Source organism: Musa acuminata, chromosome BXJ1-4 (assembly GCF_036884655.1).
Source record: "Musa acuminata AAA Group cultivar baxijiao chromosome BXJ1-4, Cavendish_Baxijiao_AAA, whole genome shotgun sequence".
Taxonomy (NCBI): Eukaryota; Viridiplantae; Streptophyta; class Magnoliopsida; order Zingiberales; family Musaceae; genus Musa; species Musa acuminata.
The window spans coordinates 5555466-5572467 of record NC_088330.1 but is presented as its reverse complement, the minus strand read 5'-3'; the positions used below and the strand labels follow the sequence as shown (position 1 = coordinate 5572467).

Genomic DNA, 17002 nt, shown 5'->3' with positions numbered 1-17002 from the left:
GAAACAGCGGACGGCTACTTTATGTCGCGACTTAAGGGGCGATTCAGCATCTCATGCGACGCTGACGTGCCGAACGTTGAGGAGACATGGGTCACGTGAGTTGTGACGTGTACCTTCTTTGTTTCCAAAAACAAAAACACTTCGCCTACGACCGGAGGGGAGGAGGCCTCTTCTTGAGTCCATCGGTTTCATATGAACGCTAATGGAAGCCAATGAATAATGGGGGCAGTTAATGTAAAGAATGAGATTTTTAATATTTTCAAACAATCTAAAGTTGTTCATTTATTATTTATATATATTTTTTTTATCTCATAGTATTAGTTAACTAATTTTTAAGATCTAAAATTAGTATAAATACAAATTCTTTCTAGGCTTCTGAGATCATTGAGCATCATTATCTTCAAGTTTTCATTGTAAGGAGTTGATTTTTTTTGTTTTTTATAATCCTTTTTGTTAGAATATTTTTTATTTTGTTTCTATTTTTGTTTTTAAAATTAATTTTAGGATTTCTATCCTAAAAATATATAAAAAATATATATGAACCAGATATAAGGTCTCAAATATATGAAAGAAATTTGTGTTAATCATTTAGTAATTTGAGGCTAATTTCTATCCTCTCTCTCTCTCTCTCTCTCTCTAATTTTCCAATTATATACATTGTTATTGTATATTTCTTTCATGTCAGCAACCTTCTTTTCTTCATTGGTTTGAGGCAAAAATAAACAAAAGCTACAACAGCCTCATGGTATATTTTTTTTCCCCTCTCCACATCATGCATCAAAAGTCCAAAATGAGCACTACAAGCATGATATAAAAAAAATGCAAGGGGACCCAACTGAGAGTAATTTTAATGCATACCTAATCAACAAAGAACAAATGGCTAACCATTTCTTAATCCAAAATCAAATTGGCTTAGGAAGGCAATTGCACCTTTACATATATTAATGCTAACAAAGTAGACAGATTCCATGGATGCCTTAAGTGGCATTAATATGACAATTTATTAGGGTCTCAACATGGGCGCATGAAGCCATTTCAGGTGGTCGCTGTCCTAAAATAGCATTGATTAAGTCACAAGCAACATAGAGTTAGAAAAGGTTCCAACAAAGTGCTTCTTTATCATGTCATCATTCTTGGTTTTGATCAATTGGAGTTAGGCAGACATATGATTGTTCCATCTCTATCTAATTATAAAAGAAAGTTAATTTAGCCTAATTTACATGAAGTAAAATAAGAGAATCCCAAAAAATGCTAGCATAGACAACCGAAATCAACCAAGGCATCATTTGTTTGTAGAGGAATTTGTGTGTGGAAATGGCCAATGCATTCATGATTGCATTATATACTTTATTTGAGGACCAATTAGCTAGGTAAATTTGTTATCACAAACAATATTTGTAGTATTTAGGCCCTTCATTAGCTCTTGTGGTGGAGGATGCTGACCAAGTTGATGGGAAAAGTTTCTCCACACTAATCAATTGCTTAAACTTTCATCTTTCACTATCAAGGGATTGTAGTTTTTTGCTTATGATAAAATATTATTGCACTTTCTTAGAGTCTAATTGAAGATGAATGATGAGGTCAACAACTACTCTTTAGGGTTATTTAGTGATAGTACCAATTCATGAGAGAAAACCAATAAAGGATGGGGGGAAAAAACCTCGACAATTTCAATGTATTGAGCATGAGAAATAATCTGTTCATTTTAAGGAACTTTGGGACTTGATTTATGATTCATCTATATCGTGATCTTTTCGTGATGTAGATGATATATGATGATGAAGACAGAAACCCTAGCTTGTTTCATAATAATTAGATGCACATGATATGCTTCCATTATCCTAATAATGGTTACTAGCACTAGCATTTTGTTTATGGATATATGTGTGTGTGTGTGTGTGTGTGTGTGCTTCTTCAATTTCGATAATTTCAACGTTAATCTATCATGATATGTGGAATTATTTCTAGATAATGAATCTCTAACATGTCCAGCAGACAATTACATGAGAGGGAAGCATCATTTGCTTCTGTGGAAATTAGTTGAACTATGTCTAATTGTCTGAGATAGCTTCTCACGTTGCATGCAACTTTTGCTACGTTAATGGTAGCGTTTTCGTCTGTGTATGAACAGATATAAGCCGCAAAAGCTCACATTATCTCCTCTCACTCCACTCTCCTTTTCCTTTGCATTCTCTCCTACAAAACCATGGTTCTTCTTCAATGGTCGGCAGACTACAACCTACAACGTGAAAGCCAAATCCATTTAGCCAGGTAATCTGGGAAACAAACATGATAAGCTCAAGGAATCATGGTAGAGAGATTACCGGAAGGAGACGATGCTACTGCGTTCTTCTTCCTGTCATGATCCTCCTTTCTTCTCTTGTCCCATGAAGCCAATCCAGCGAAGAGACCGGTAGCTGTCATCTGCTTGTTGATCATACGTGCTGCATAGTAAGGAAGCTTTGTGTGTTTCCTTTCTTTCCCCTTCTCGCTGTCCATCAGCACATTAACGAACATGATGCTGTCCATCAGGCTTTCCTTGGCCATGCCCTTCATGTCGTATGCCTGCGATCTCCGCCAAAGGCTTTTGGCGTGCCCGTTCGCCGGCCGAGCCAACGCCAACGCCCGTGTCGCATCGCTAATGGCCGCATCGGGATCTTGCATCAGCAGGTGGCACTGCGCTCTGTTGCTGTAAAGAACCAGCCTCTCCTTCCTCATCTTCACGGGGCAGAGCTCCAGTGCTTCGGTGTATCGAATTGTGGCCTCCTCGACGTTTCCCGACCAGAATTTCTCGTTGCCATGCCTCTTCTTCAACGCAGCTAACGCTGTTCTTTCCGTGGCCTCCTTGTTTGACATCCGGTGTTCTCTGCGCTTCCTCTCGACCTTTAGTTCCCATAGGAATTTGACAGCTGTTCCAGCTTCTCCACCCAAAGCACCAGCTCCATGGTCGAAATCTAGCAGTAGAGCCTTCGTTATTGTATCTCCGATCCTTTCCCTTGCGCTCAGGCTCTGCAGCTCCGCCAAGTCCACGAGGCAAGGTGCGGCGATCTCCATCACCATCTGCCGAGTCTTGTGGTCGTCGACGAGCAACAGGAGGCAGTCAACGCCCATGTACTGCCAATCGTCGGAGGATCTCGAGAGGTTGCAGAGGCTCTCGACCACTTCTCGACACCCCGCCATGGCCTCTCGCCCGGCCTCGCTTCGACAAAGTATCCTCACCAGTCCGACCCCGGCAGGGGAGTCGCTGTTCACCAACCCTCCCCACATCCGGCACAGATCCTTCAAGAACCCGACGTCACGGCAAAGCAGATGATGAATGGATTGGTCCCTGTACGCGAAGCAGCATAACAGGTAGAGGGACCAACACTGGAGCTGGCTCGCCCACTCCTCCGCTCTCCGGTCCTCCATGTCGGCCCCGCCGAGCCCCCTCGTCAAGAGGTCGCGATGGTACTGCTCCCGCTCCGAAGGCGTTACCGCGACGAACTCAGTGTAAACGGTGTCGAGGCAGGTGGACGCGACGCGCATGGCCAGCGCCACCACCTCTTCCGCGTGCTGCGCGACGGCGGGAAACGTGCTGTCGTAGCTAGCCAGGTGGCCGAGAGCACGGACGGCCACCCGCTGCTCGACCCAGGTCAGGCTCCCGCGAAGGAGGTCGAGGAGCGGGGGCACAGCGCCGGCATCGATGGCGAGCTCCGCGAGCTCGGGGAGGTGGATGGTGTACGACCCGAGGACGTGCGCTGCATAGTAAGGTACGTAGATATTCTGGTGACGGAGGAGCCAGGCGGGCTCGGCGATGGCCCTGGCGATGAGGAGGGACATGCAGCGGAGCGCACCGAGGGAGGGAAGCTCGGGGTCATCGGAGCGGGTCATGGCGATGTTCCAGAGCGCGCTCAGGACCAGGACGCCGGATTCGTCGGCGCGGTACGGCATCTCATCGAAGACGCTTGCGACAGCCGGCTGCCGAAGCCTGGGGTCGGGCTCCTTTATGGCGCAGAAGAAGCAACAGCCAGATTCCTCCTGCTGCTCATCCATCCTCACGGTCTTGCTCTTGTGCTTATTGAGCCTCTTGTTCCAAGTGGTGTTCTCCATACTTGGAGCGGTAGAGAGAGGAGATCACAGGAGAGGAGGAGATATAGAAGAGCGAGGCGAAGCGGCGCATGACAAGGGAGCCATGATTGTAACTACGGGATCGTGTTGCTGCTTTTGATGAGGGCTAAGGTTTGGGCACACAGTTAATTGGCCGATTTGTGGGATTCTTTGGGTTACTGTTTGCACATCTAGTTGTACTTACCGATCGGGAGCAGTGCAATTAATTACGGCTAAGCCACGCCACGCCACGCCACGGTGAAGATTGTGGCACATTGCTCCGAACTCACGGATCCCGTCCAACGGCACTTCTAAATACAACCTTCGAATCCGGTGTCACGGTGAAGATCTGGCACGTGTGCTTATGCATGTGCATACGTATGTACATGTGCACGTAGCCAGCCACACATGCACGAAGGGAATGCTTTCTTCTACTTCATGCACCCCATATCCTGCGATGAAGAAGTTAAATTAACTGTGCTTTAAATGATCCAAGTAATAATAAAATCTTGTTTGAGTTTGGTCTAATGTGACTTCAAACGAACCAAGCACGAGCTAATTATAATTATAATTGTAATTGTAATTGTAATTGTGATTACAACAACATGACTAACTCTATCTCTCCCTCGGTACTTGAGGAGTTACTCAACCAAAGAACAAGTGTAATCTCCTTAATCCTCACCCAAACATATCTTTTACTCCATTGACGGATCTAAACCACATGACGTTAGTCTAAAGTTGCGGCGGGTAATCATCGAAGGGAAACCCCCTCCGATTAACTTAATCCCCGTATCCAATCGGAAGATCGAGCATGTAAGTATCTTTCACTTGGAACCTTGAAAGGTAGCCAGCCAAGGAGGTGTTTCATGGAGACTTTGGCTGCTCTTCTTCCCCGAGTTTAATACTAGTCTAATAAAAGGACACACACACTCCCATCACGGCACTAAAGCTAAGCTTTTCTCCTCCTTGTGTTTGTTTATGCCACCAAAAGTGCTTCCCACCTCAGAAAGGCACGACTGCTGGCAAAAAGATGTGGTCCTCCAAGATTGGATTAAGAATACTACTACTTTGCTTTCCTGTGTGTGTAAGATTTGGTCGGCGATGAGTGGAGCTGAAGCAAAATAGCGACGGCTAAGTAAAAAAGGTTTGCTATTTTTTAACGTATACAAATGTGTCATAATGTAATAATTCTATGTAATATCATTAACATATACAATACCTTAAGCGACGGTCTATCTGAAAAAGGCACGTTGGGTTGTCGATCAACATAGCCAAATTGGATTATCAATGAACGTAGCCAAACTAGCTACGAGATGGTTTGACTTGATCGAGTCGAATAAAACTAATGCCAAGAAAAATAGATGACTCCTTGTTATAATAATTGGGTGACCAAAAATATATTTTTATATCAGATTTTTATTCCTGTGAAGATGTCAATCGGATTAGGCTGACAAAAAATATTTAATTTTATTTAAATATTCATAGATTAAATTTTAATGATATCAATATATCTGAATGCCAAACCATATAGTTTGGTACTCATATATATTTTTTGTTATTTTTGAAACATCAATCGGATCAATGCCGCGGTCTGCATCGATTCAACAAAAGCATCGAAATTGAAATTAAATTGGGATTTTTTATTCCTTGAGTGGGATGTGGATGACAATGGGTTATGATTGAGCACTATCTGCCGTGTTAGCATATATGTTTTACTTACATGTATGGGCTCTGGGCTTGAGTTGTTTAGATTCTTAAGTGCGGCTTAAAAGTATATTAGATTCCATTACAAACCCATAAGTCGAACATAATAACGATTTTATAGTCTAACACTATCAGAAATTGATGAGTGATATGGGGAATATTGATTGCCACTTTCCTACTTGACACATGAAAGTTATGTCTCTCAATATCTCAATCAATTGATAAAATATTCTTCACATATATATATTTTTTTTGTTCAAAGTCGTATCTCTCAAATCACTCGCGATTAGAGGGACACTAAGTATAAAAAATGTTTGCATGTATAATCCTCGAGGTCGAACTCATTCTCCCTTCAATCCTTTTTTATCTATCTTGACGTTACTAACTTGGATGATGATATTGATTCTCCTATTAATTTCGGGAGATCACGATGAGTTAGGAGTCAAATTGGTGATGGTTATTTGATAATAATTCAATCCAAAAACTTAAAAATATATGTGATATATCTCTTTATGTTATTATCAATGTAGAATTAATCTTAATTATTTTATCTTCATTTCACACATCAATATTCTTCCAACACATACAGACATATCACATATGTGACCTTTCAAAGCATGTAGAGATGATCTAATTAACGTGCTAACACAAAAGACAACCTCGGATCAGGTCCTCAGAATTTGGACCAACCAAACCAGTAAGCAAATAGGTATGATGTCCCACTGAGATCGTCACCTGAAACAAATGTCAAAGATATGATGTCCCAAACAAAAGGACAAGCTCAGCTACGAGCTTATATGTACATGTAGAGAGGACAAAAGAAAAGCTGTTTGCAGGCTCAGCTTGGTTGACTAAAGAGCGTTCATGACATGAGTTTGATGCTTGGACGTATCTCCACAAGCATCCATGCAAACTTCTCTCGCGTTGACCGGTGACGCCCTCATCCTCCCTCATAAAAGATTAAAGAGGAAGACACGAGAGTTGACTCACTTCACCCCTACTCTTCCAATGTCGATAGAGACGCCTATCCTAGTTTCTACCAGGAGCCCTTAAAACCCGGAACACCTTTTGATCGCTTGTATTGATTTCTTAGTCACCTGTTTCTTCGGTTGCAAATTCATATTCGACTACTAAGATTTTGTCATGATTTAAGGATTATCTCGACGTCGTATTAAAATATATACTTCCACAATAACATTTTGCTACTTGTCGTATTAAATTATAAGGCTATACCACACTTTTTGAAAATGAGTTTGATCATTAATTTGACGTAACAAAATTGATCGAATATAATATATATTTCGAGTTATAGAGTCCGGAAGAAATAAAGAATTTTTTTCTAAGAGAATGTGACATGGCAATCATAACTTGCGGGCTAAAAATATATATTTCATATATTTTTTTGTCTTGTTTTAATTCGTTGGATTATATCGAAGGTGTGTTTAGCAAAACCTCTTCCTCAAGTTAGCTTTTGTTGGACGAAAAATGTTCATAAGAGCTTAAGTTCAGTTCGATAAGTTCATAGTGAGGAGATATCTGTTGGTTTGCATAGTGCAAGATTTCCTGTAAAATGAGATAATATTCTCTTTAGAAGATATCATGTTGGCATAGCATATTTAATTGTTGCTCTATCATCTTCGGACTAAGCGGACTCCATGTATAAAATCTCGATTGCCAAAAATAATAACTAAAGTAATAACATAAATTATTACTCATAATCAAGAAATTAGTTCTTTAAAAGTAGATTTTTTTCCTAATTATACTTCGATTAATTGGTCTCATATCATACGATACATTGAGAATCAATAGAGACCTGTGATAGCTGTGCACTTCGTTGTCTTCGTGTATATTTACTTGCCACTCATTTCTTCTTTATAGAAAGCATATCTCAACGCAAACTTGTTTCATGTGGTTCACAAAATATATATGTCAAAAAATTAGCCTTATGGTAACGTGTTCTTCCTATTGCTCAGGTAGGATTGTGTTTTATTTGTATAGGCTATCTTAAGATGTTGAGGCTATGATAGAGGTGGTTGTCACTTTAGGTTTCCACAAGGACGATCTTAATGGACTACCATTATACAGTGGCAAGCCATCACAGGTAGCCATCAATCTTTAGTTGAGAATCCAAGGTGCTTTCTCACATCGAACAAAGATCGATCAATGATATGCATCATCAAATTAACAATTAACTATAAAATTTTCAGACATTGAGCATCCTCGATCCTATGTAAAGCATACTCCAATTAATAAGGATAATATCAAACTTTAACATTTCACATCAGCTAGAAAATAAAATTTTCGAAAAATTTATGGGCTTTCCCCATAAAGTTCTTCTCGTTTCCAGAATTCTCTAGTAGTCTTCCTTTTTTTTGTTCTAATACTTGAAATATCTAACTAATCATTTATTTCTTTTATTTTCTTTTTCATATGGATCGAGTTATAGTATTTTTATACTATGTTATAGTGTCTTCAATAATATAAAAAAAATACTATAAAAACACTATGTTTTACATTGTGTTATAATATTTTTAATAATATCATAGAACACTATAAAATACTATAAAACACTATGTTTTAAATTATAGTATTTTTCTAGTATTATTGAAAACACTATAACAATATAAAAACACCGGTTTACGCTATGGACCAATAAATAGGAAAAGTGATGAAAAAGAATAGATGACTGGGATTTTGAACATGGATTAAGCAAAAATCGAGTTCTCTTAAGAAATTTTGAACATGGATTATACTTAATGAGAAAAGTTTAAACAAAAAAGATTTTTTTTGAAAATTCACTCTAAAAGCTTTGAGTTTAATCTTTCTCTCTCATCTCTTTATTATATTTCTCTATGAATTATTTCCAACTATCACCTTTCGAGTTACTTTCTAAATAGTGTTTTAGGGATCATACATAATATTTTTAACTTTTTCTCAAAACAATTGAATATATTATAGTAAGTTTTATAGGGATATGTATGAAATATTCTCATCAAAATAGATATCTTAATCTTCCACAAATTTCTGTTCATCTGTGCACATCAAGTGAAGTATTATTATACATCTCTCGACAAGAAACACGTCAAAGAACGACTCTACAAGCATTCCAACCACGAACCACTAAACAAGTCCATTACTTACGAAGATGAGAAGGACCACCTAATACTTGTCCGCCCCATCCACACACTCACATCACACCTCAATAATACAGCCAAAGGCTCGAGTGAAAGAGAAATTTTCCGTGCGTGTCCCATTCATGAAGAGGAGGGAGAGAAAGAGAGAGAGAGAGAGAGAGAGTAGAGCTATGAACACTAGAATAAGAATACAACAGTTGAACAGTACTTTGTCACGGTATGTCCTCGTGAACACACATTATATCGTCACACGCTACGTTCTAAATAATAGACCACAGCAACATCTGTGTCTTGTGAGTCGAGCCCCATAACCTAAATGATTTGACCATCGCTTCCTCGGTGACCCTTATCTGGAGATCAAGTATACAGATGTAGAATCGAGGAGGCAGGTTATTAGGGTTTCAAAGAGAGAAGCGGTGGAAAAAGACGGTACCATACATGCAAACATTGATGGTAGAGACATCATCCACCACTACACACATGTAGTTCTTCTTCAAACACGGAATCTGGGGCCTTTAAAGAAATGCATTTTGTTCATCAAGGTGGTGATGTGATTCCAGTTCCTCCCGCCTATTTAATCCCCTTGAGCGCAAGCCTCTCTGCTCACCAAGACCAGCTCGGTCCCTCCCTCTCTCTTCCACATCTTGTAACCTTCACTTCATCCACAGTAATGGGTGATCAGAAACCAGAAGCGAACATCATGGAGGCGGTTGCACCTGCGAAGAGCAGGAGCAAGATGTTCGCCTTCGCCTGCGCCGTTCTCGCTTCCATGGCGTCCATCCTCTTGGGCTATGGTAATTAGCTCGTGTCTTCTGCTCCTTTCTTCTTTAGAGAAGTAAGAGTTTGGTTTCTGGTCTCCATCATCGAAATTTCAAGATCGTAATTTTGATAGGAATTAGAGAAGATTATATTACTATATCTTCGGATATTACGTGATGACATGCACAATTCGAGAAGATGGATGATAACATAGAAAGTAATATGGAAAAATCGTGACGTGGTTTCTTCTTTTGCTATGCAGATATTGGAGTGATGAGCGGAGCGGCAATCTTTATAAAGGACGACCTCAAGATCAGTGACGTGCAGGTAGAGATCCTCCTCGGGATCCTCAACCTCTACTCCCTCGTCGGCTCCTACGCCGCTGGCTTCACCTCCGACTGGATCGGCCGCCGCTACACCATCGTCTTCGCGGCAGGCATATTCTTCGTCGGCGCCATCCTCATGGGCTTTGCCACCAACTACGCCTTCCTCATGGCCGGCCGATTCGTCGCCGGCATCGGCGTTGGGTACGCGCTCGTGATCGCCCCGGTGTACACTGCGGAGATCGCCCCGGCCTCCTCCCGCGGCTTCCTCACGTCTTTCCCGGAGGTCTTCATCAACTCGGGCATCCTCCTCGGCTACGTCTCCAACTATGGTTTCGCCCACCTCCGTCAGTCCCTTGGCTGGCGCTTTATGCTCGGCGTCGGAGCTATCCCCTCTGTTTTCCTCGCCGTTGGCGTCCTCGCCATGCCGGAATCCCCACGGTGGCTCGTCATGCAAGGGCGCCTCGGCGAGGCCAAGGGGGTTCTTGACAAGACCTCCGACACGCCCGAGGAGGCGCAGCTCCGCCTCGCAGATATCAAGGCCGCTGCCGGCATCCCTGAGGGCTGCAACGACGACGTCGTGCCCGCGCCGAAGAAGAGCCACGGGGAGGGCGTGTGGAAGGAGCTGCTGATCAGGCCGACGCCGGGAGTCCGGCGAGTGCTGCTCACCGCCATCGGGATCAACTTCTTCCAGCAGGCCTCCGGCATCGACTCAGTGGTGCTCTACAGCCCCCGGGTGTTCGAGAAAGCCGGCATTCACGACAAAAACAAGCTGCTAGCCACGACGGTGGCCGTCGGGTTCACGAAGACTCTCTTCATCCTTGTGGCCACCTTCTTAGTTGACCGCATCGGACGTCGACCGCTGCTGCTGAGCGGCACCGGCGGGATGATCCTGTCGTTGGCCGCCCTCGGCCTGGGGCTCACAGAGATCGACCACCACCCGGACGGGCAGCTCCGGTGGACGATCGGGCTGTGCATCGCGTCCATCCTGGCCTACGTCGCCTTCTTCTCCATCGGCCTGGGCCCCGTCACGTGGGTCTACTGCTCGGAGATCCTCCCGCTGAGGCTGCGGGCGCAGGGCGCCAGCATCGGGGTGGCAGTGAACCGGGTGACGAGCGGCGTGATCACCATGACCTTCATATCGCTCTACAAGGCCATCACGATCGGCGGGAGCTTCTTCTTGTACGGCGGGATCGCGTTGGCGGCGTGGGTGTTCTTCTTCACGTACTTGCCGGAGACGAGGGGGAGGACGCTGGAGGACATGGAAGAGTTGCTTGGGACCAAAAAGGACGCGGAGGAAGCACCAAATGGAGTTCAGATGGTGAATGCAAGCGAGGGCAATGAGAAAATATGAGTTCTGTGTGAACGTCGTAGTAAGTAACAAATGTTAGAGGGCCAAACCCTACCAGAAGACCCAAGTAGAGAAGAAGAATGAACCTACCGGACATAAATGAGAAGATTCTGTCTTTGACAGTATTAGTACTTACTAGGTTTTGATGTGGACGGGAAAAGGCAGGAAGAAGAAAAGTCCTCATTAGCAATATTAGATAGAAACTATGGCATGATTAGTGTGATGAAGTCAATGAGGTGGGGTTGTGATTCGTGTGAAATATTCCGACTTGTGAGTCCAAATAAAAGTATAGGACAAAGAATGGCTATGTGGAATGATATGGGTGTTGGTGAGCTAAGTCTTCCTATCTCTGTAGAGTTTCCCCATTTCCTTGACTTGGGAATCCCAACTCTTTCTTTCTGCACCACATTTCTTGCTTTACCTCTTTTGAGATAATATCATTAATATTATCATCTTTGAATCCTTATCCTATGTTTCGAGTAAACTCTCTACCTTCAGTACATTTCAAATGGATATCACATAAAAGCTGAAACCAGTAATGCCTGTATACATCCCTCCATATTAGCTTTATTTGGAGAACAGATGACTAAGAATATATGCCATTACAAATGTAACATTGTATGATCGATTGGGCATATCTTCTTATTGCAACTAACATAAAACAGTCACTGAAATTAGCAATTAATGACATATTCTGTACCAATCTCATGTTTATTTCTACTTTCTGATGACTTCTGTCCAATCATCTATGATATGTTAGTCATATCTTGTAAGACCGCTGAAATCTTGCTTCGGTATCTACAATGAGAAGCTTATTGCTTCATTATATGTGTGGCTGTATCTTCCTAGGCTTCCCACAGCAACAAAGGAGAAGCATTTATCTTTCTGTTTTCGGGTATAGAGATCAACTGCCATTGATGCATAGGAGTCGAAAAGCTGCTCCCATTCTTCTCTTCTGAGTATTTATATGACTGCAGAGATGCTGCTTCCTACTGGAGCAGATGCAAAAGGGCTCTCTGGGAGTTCGAGGTGGTTGCTGCATTGCATACACCATTGAAAAGTCATATTAGAAGAATTATTTCTGACAGGTATGTCAACCATAAGTGCATGTCTGAATGCATAAATAACAATGCAGAAATGTAATGACTGATTGCATAGTTACTTTCTGATCTAATGGAGGTATAAAGCTCACTTGTTGGTTAAATGGTGAAGGATGCCGTCAAATTGCAGAGTTTCTACTGAGTACAAAATTCAGAATTGTTACTTTCTGATCTAATGGAGGTATAAAGCTCACTTGTTGGTTAAATGGTGAAGGATGCCGTCAAATTGCAGAGTTTCTACTGAGTACAAAATTGTTGGTTAAATGGTGAAGGATGCCGTCAAATTGCAGAGTTTCTACTGAGTACAAAATTCAGAATTGTTACTTTCTGATCTAATGGAGGTATAAAGCTCACTTGTTGGTTAAATGGTGAAGGATGCCGTCAAATTGCAGAGTTTCTACTGAGTACAAAATTGTTGGTTAAATGGTGAAGGATGCCGTCAAATTGCAGAGTTTCTACTGAGTACAAAATTCAGAATTCACACATTTCTTTCTTCGGATTTGAAATTGAACATATGACGAGCAGGAAACTTGTAGAACAGAAGTTGGAATTGTATTCAAGAGGGATAAGGCATGATGATAAGAATTAATCGGTCATTATCTGCCAGAAGAACACCACTACTCCTTATTATATCATTTTTCAGTTACTGATTATTGTAAAAACTGCATGTGCAAGATATATATAAATAATTGCAATACATACAATGATGATTATATAATTAATCAAAATAGCAAGTATCTTCAAGAAAAGGTCTCATTGTGATTACCTTTCCTGGTCACTGAATGAGTTGCCTATTTGCCTAGCTTTATTGTCACTTGCACAGCCATTGTTCAGAGTATCAAGTGCATAACTGAAATGATTTAATAATAAGTTACTGGGACCTGAACAAGAATTGACAAGTAAAAAACTAGATGTTAGCTAATTGATCAAAACAGCAGGAAAAATTTTCAATCCAAATTGGGATACTGTCTGTATGTACCTTCTAGAATTGTCAAGTCTTCCATGCCCTGGGTCAGACAATGTTGATGGGTTAATGTCTTAGGTGCTAAGTTCAATTTAGAACGATGCCCTCTCTCAAGTTCCATCATCTCCTTATCTTCAATCAGCTGGTATCTAAGTAGCCTGGAACTCTCAGATTCCTCAGGAACTGGATAAAATTATCATGCAGGTGGAAGTATAAAAGCATATAAATATCAAAATCTTTACAGGGAAAAAATTAATTTGAAGCATGAATTCAAACATGAAAGTCCTGCTCACCAGAGGTAACCTCCCGATCCATGTCAGGATGGTGAGAAGGGTAACGAACAATGGACTTTATATTCTCTGAGTACATTCTACATTATAAAAAATAACTCAGTCCAGAAGAGATCATTAATAAAGATGAACAAATGTGTGTGATTTTATAAAAAAGAGTTTCTCTAAACTGATCCAAACTGTTTCAAGCAACTCTCTGAATGTGATGAAAAATTAGAATCTCATTTCTGAAGCTTACGAAGGATGAGAAAAGAATTGTTTGAATTTTGACCACCCAATCAAAGTTATTCATAATGAAGTTTCACAATGAATTGCAAGAACCATGATATTCAAACTATGACTGGTTAATAACAGAATGTTCTAGAGTCTACAACATATCCCCCCACTCTAACTATATAGCTAAAGATTTCCTCTAAACCTAAAATACGACACGAAATATTTCAAATATGCTACTTCATCAAGCCTCAGGTTTTCACCAGGTATATAAAGTCTTACAACTATCACAAATAAATACAATTCTAGTTCTACATGAACCCTCCTTTCTTTCATGACTTCAGCCTTCCAGATAACAAACTTCTCCCCATGATACTACAAATTTCTGCAGGCATATGCTGCAGGAAGCAAAAGATAGTGGCATAAACAACATATCGTAGACAACTAAAATATTAACAGATTTTTTACTAAATCCTATCAAAACCTAAGTAAACAATCAACATTTTCATTGGATTGAATTATAAATCGAAATGAAAATTTCACTGTTCTATGGAGAACAAGGCCTTGTGGCAGCTACACAAATTGATGACGAATCTATATTTTGATATATACTAGGAACAAGAGGACAGCTAATATCCGTTAATCCTGACCTTATCAAATACTTGATCAAGTTTCCAAAATTAACATCTGTCAACAGTTATAATAAATCAGCTCAAATCTGTAGACTTGTCCATATGATGGTAGTCATATGTTTCATTTGGTAACATATGATCTCAATCTTAAAACTTTCTACATTCTTGAGATCACTTATGGAATAGTTATAAAAAATAAGCAACACATCAATTTTATAAGGCAATGCAGTTTTACAGAAGGCAATGCACACTCAGAGTAATAAACCATGCAAAAAAAAAAGAAATTGACCTGTCAATGATTTTTGTTTTTTCCCTATATGGCTTCACCAACACACGGGCTCCACATATGTAATGGGGATTTCTCTTCATAAGAATCATGTTGACAGTCTCAGGATGGACAAAGCTGACAAACCCAAACATACGTTTGTCTTGGCAAGGAATCCTAACATCACGCACTTGACCATATTGCCTGAAAAGAAGCTGCCAGTGAGAAATAGCATTGATGGAGTCATTCAGAATGTTCAATGTGCTTGCTATTAAATTACTTAAAATAGTTGGAAACATCATCTTCGGTGAATGTGCTTTCTGCTGGGAATGTAAGATAAATCTGGTGTGAACTAGAAACCGTTGAACATAAATCATTTCTCTCATTCCTGCACTCCATATATCTGGGAGCGTCTTCTGCTAGAATCACCGAATGCTGACCATGAGGTCTGTCATTAAGACATCCAAGAATAAGACAAAGAGGCAAACAGTTGGAGAATGCAGTGTAGATGAGAAAAATATACTTGCAGTACCTCTCAATTAGTCGGATGCTCTTCCTCAAGTGGGAAAGCAACTTTGTCAAGTTGAAACCAGACTTCCCATGCCGCTGGCTCTCCGTAAGATAACCCTCAGCCTGGAGGTTCTTTCCATACTTCTCATAGTATAACATGGGCAATGAGGCAATAGAAACAGGCACTCCTCTCCTTGATCTCAAAATCCCTGTGATCTCCATTTCTAGGTTCTCAAGTGACTTAGGCGTGTACACATGGTCCTCATTTGCATAATCAGTCAGGTTGGAGCTAAATGCATGAGAGTAACCATCTGGAAAGGACTGGGCATGAGAGTATCTGCAGTTCATCCCATGTTTGCAGTAACCTTTGTTGAAATAATGGCAAGCCTTGGTAGGTAAATCTGACAGGCTGTGTGATCTCCTGCCCGTCCTTGAAGCCATGCCACCACCGAATGCAGTAGCTTCTGGGTGGTAGTAGTAGTTGTTGATGTGGTTCACAGCATCCAGTTGCTCCATCGGTTGAGATTGACTTTGAAGTGAGTTCCTGTCCCCAAACGAATCAGTGTTGTATGGTCGCGGAACAAAATCAAAGTTGTGGGATGGGCATTGCTGTTCAGAAGAAAGCTGAGGATCCCAAAAAGGTGCTGGGATGTGAAAATTGATGGGAGAGGAGAAGGTGTGTGATACAGAGGGAGGGTAAGAACCAATTTGCATGTCGGACATGGAGTTCTTGGGAGAGAACATCCCTAGCATGTTCTTGGCATCACTGATCTTAGAGAGCAACATGGCGTCAGGGCCGAATGCCAATTGCATCATTTCTTGCTCACTAGGCTCCTTCAGGAAAATACATCCCATGATCTTCACAACATTCTCAGGTTCCAGCTTTTGGACCCTACCGAAGATGATCTTGGCCAATTCGAAGAAATCCATACTATAAAATCTAGTCTCTGTGCATGCCAAAAAAAAGCAAAAAAAAAACATCTTTAAGGGAAAATAAAAGGGAAAAGGATTTTTCTAGCTCTGCAAAAAGACATCTTCAACAGGTAAAAGACATGGTATGAAGAGGAAAATCTGAACTATGAAGAAAGCAAAGCTCATTTCGTTAAGAAAATTATTGTCCATTATCAATGGATAGATAATTCACAACATACCCATTACATTCTTAGGCCTATCATCATGAATTACAACATAAGAAGGCAATATAGGATGCCACAGGCCAAAATGCAAGGCCATAACCTACATTTAGGATTGACTCCACGGCCATTTCAGGTGATATGTTAGTATGACAGATCATGACCTAGAACTATGAAACTGTGAGAAACCAAACAAATCTCTCTACCGCAACAAGAAACAGCGCATTCCCATAAAAGAGAAAGAAAGAGGAGGACGAAGAAGAAGAAACCATTCACAAGTGAGAAAGCTGACAACTTGTTCTTCTTCCTCAATTACCAGACAAAAGGGACAGCGTACCTCCTCCCTCCATGTCACAGCATCATGGACAGAAGAAGAGACTCTGAACCTGCCTTCCCCAAACCCTCCGATACCAATTCCCAGTTCCGCTCCTCGACATTCACATTCTCTGGTTGGCTCGTCTATTTGTATACGGCGTACAGGTTGGCCGGCTGTTCTGGTCCTCACAGCAAATCTGGGTGCTAGATTTAGTCGCTCTCC

At 41.3% G+C, this 17002-nt stretch overlaps 3 protein-coding genes across 3 annotated transcripts; 1 reads left to right on the top strand and 2 right to left on the bottom strand.

Moving 5' to 3' along the window:
* Positions 1 to 1921: 1921 nt before the first annotated feature.
* On the bottom strand, positions 1922 to 4229 carry LOC135672347 (uncharacterized). The gene is made up of 2 exons (XM_065180808.1): positions 2325 to 4229; positions 1922 to 2239 (listed from the first exon to the last, which is right to left on the bottom strand). Exons 1-2 carry the CDS (start codon positions 4087 to 4089, stop codon positions 2154 to 2156), a joined length of 1851 nt encoding a protein of 616 aa, XP_065036880.1. The 5' UTR covers positions 4090 to 4229; the 3' UTR covers positions 1922 to 2153.
* A 5180-nt stretch (positions 4230 to 9409) lies between these two features.
* Positions 9410 to 11671, top strand: LOC135643464 (putative polyol transporter 1). Its single transcript, XM_065160462.1, has 2 exons — positions 9410 to 9718; positions 9946 to 11671. Exons 1-2 carry the CDS (start codon positions 9448 to 9450, stop codon positions 11358 to 11360), a joined length of 1686 nt encoding a protein of 561 aa, XP_065016534.1. The 5' UTR covers positions 9410 to 9447; the 3' UTR covers positions 11361 to 11671.
* Positions 11672 to 11973: 302 nt separating this feature from the next.
* LOC135582284 (zinc finger CCCH domain-containing protein 54-like) lies at positions 11974 to 17002 on the bottom strand. The gene is made up of 8 exons (XM_065160450.1): positions 16802 to 17002; positions 15354 to 16278; positions 15102 to 15269; positions 14846 to 15025; positions 13715 to 13791; positions 13437 to 13604; positions 13224 to 13338; positions 11974 to 12393 (listed from the first exon to the last, which is right to left on the bottom strand). Exons 1-8 carry the CDS (start codon positions 16812 to 16814, stop codon positions 12321 to 12323), a joined length of 1719 nt encoding a protein of 572 aa, XP_065016522.1. The 5' UTR covers positions 16815 to 17002; the 3' UTR covers positions 11974 to 12320.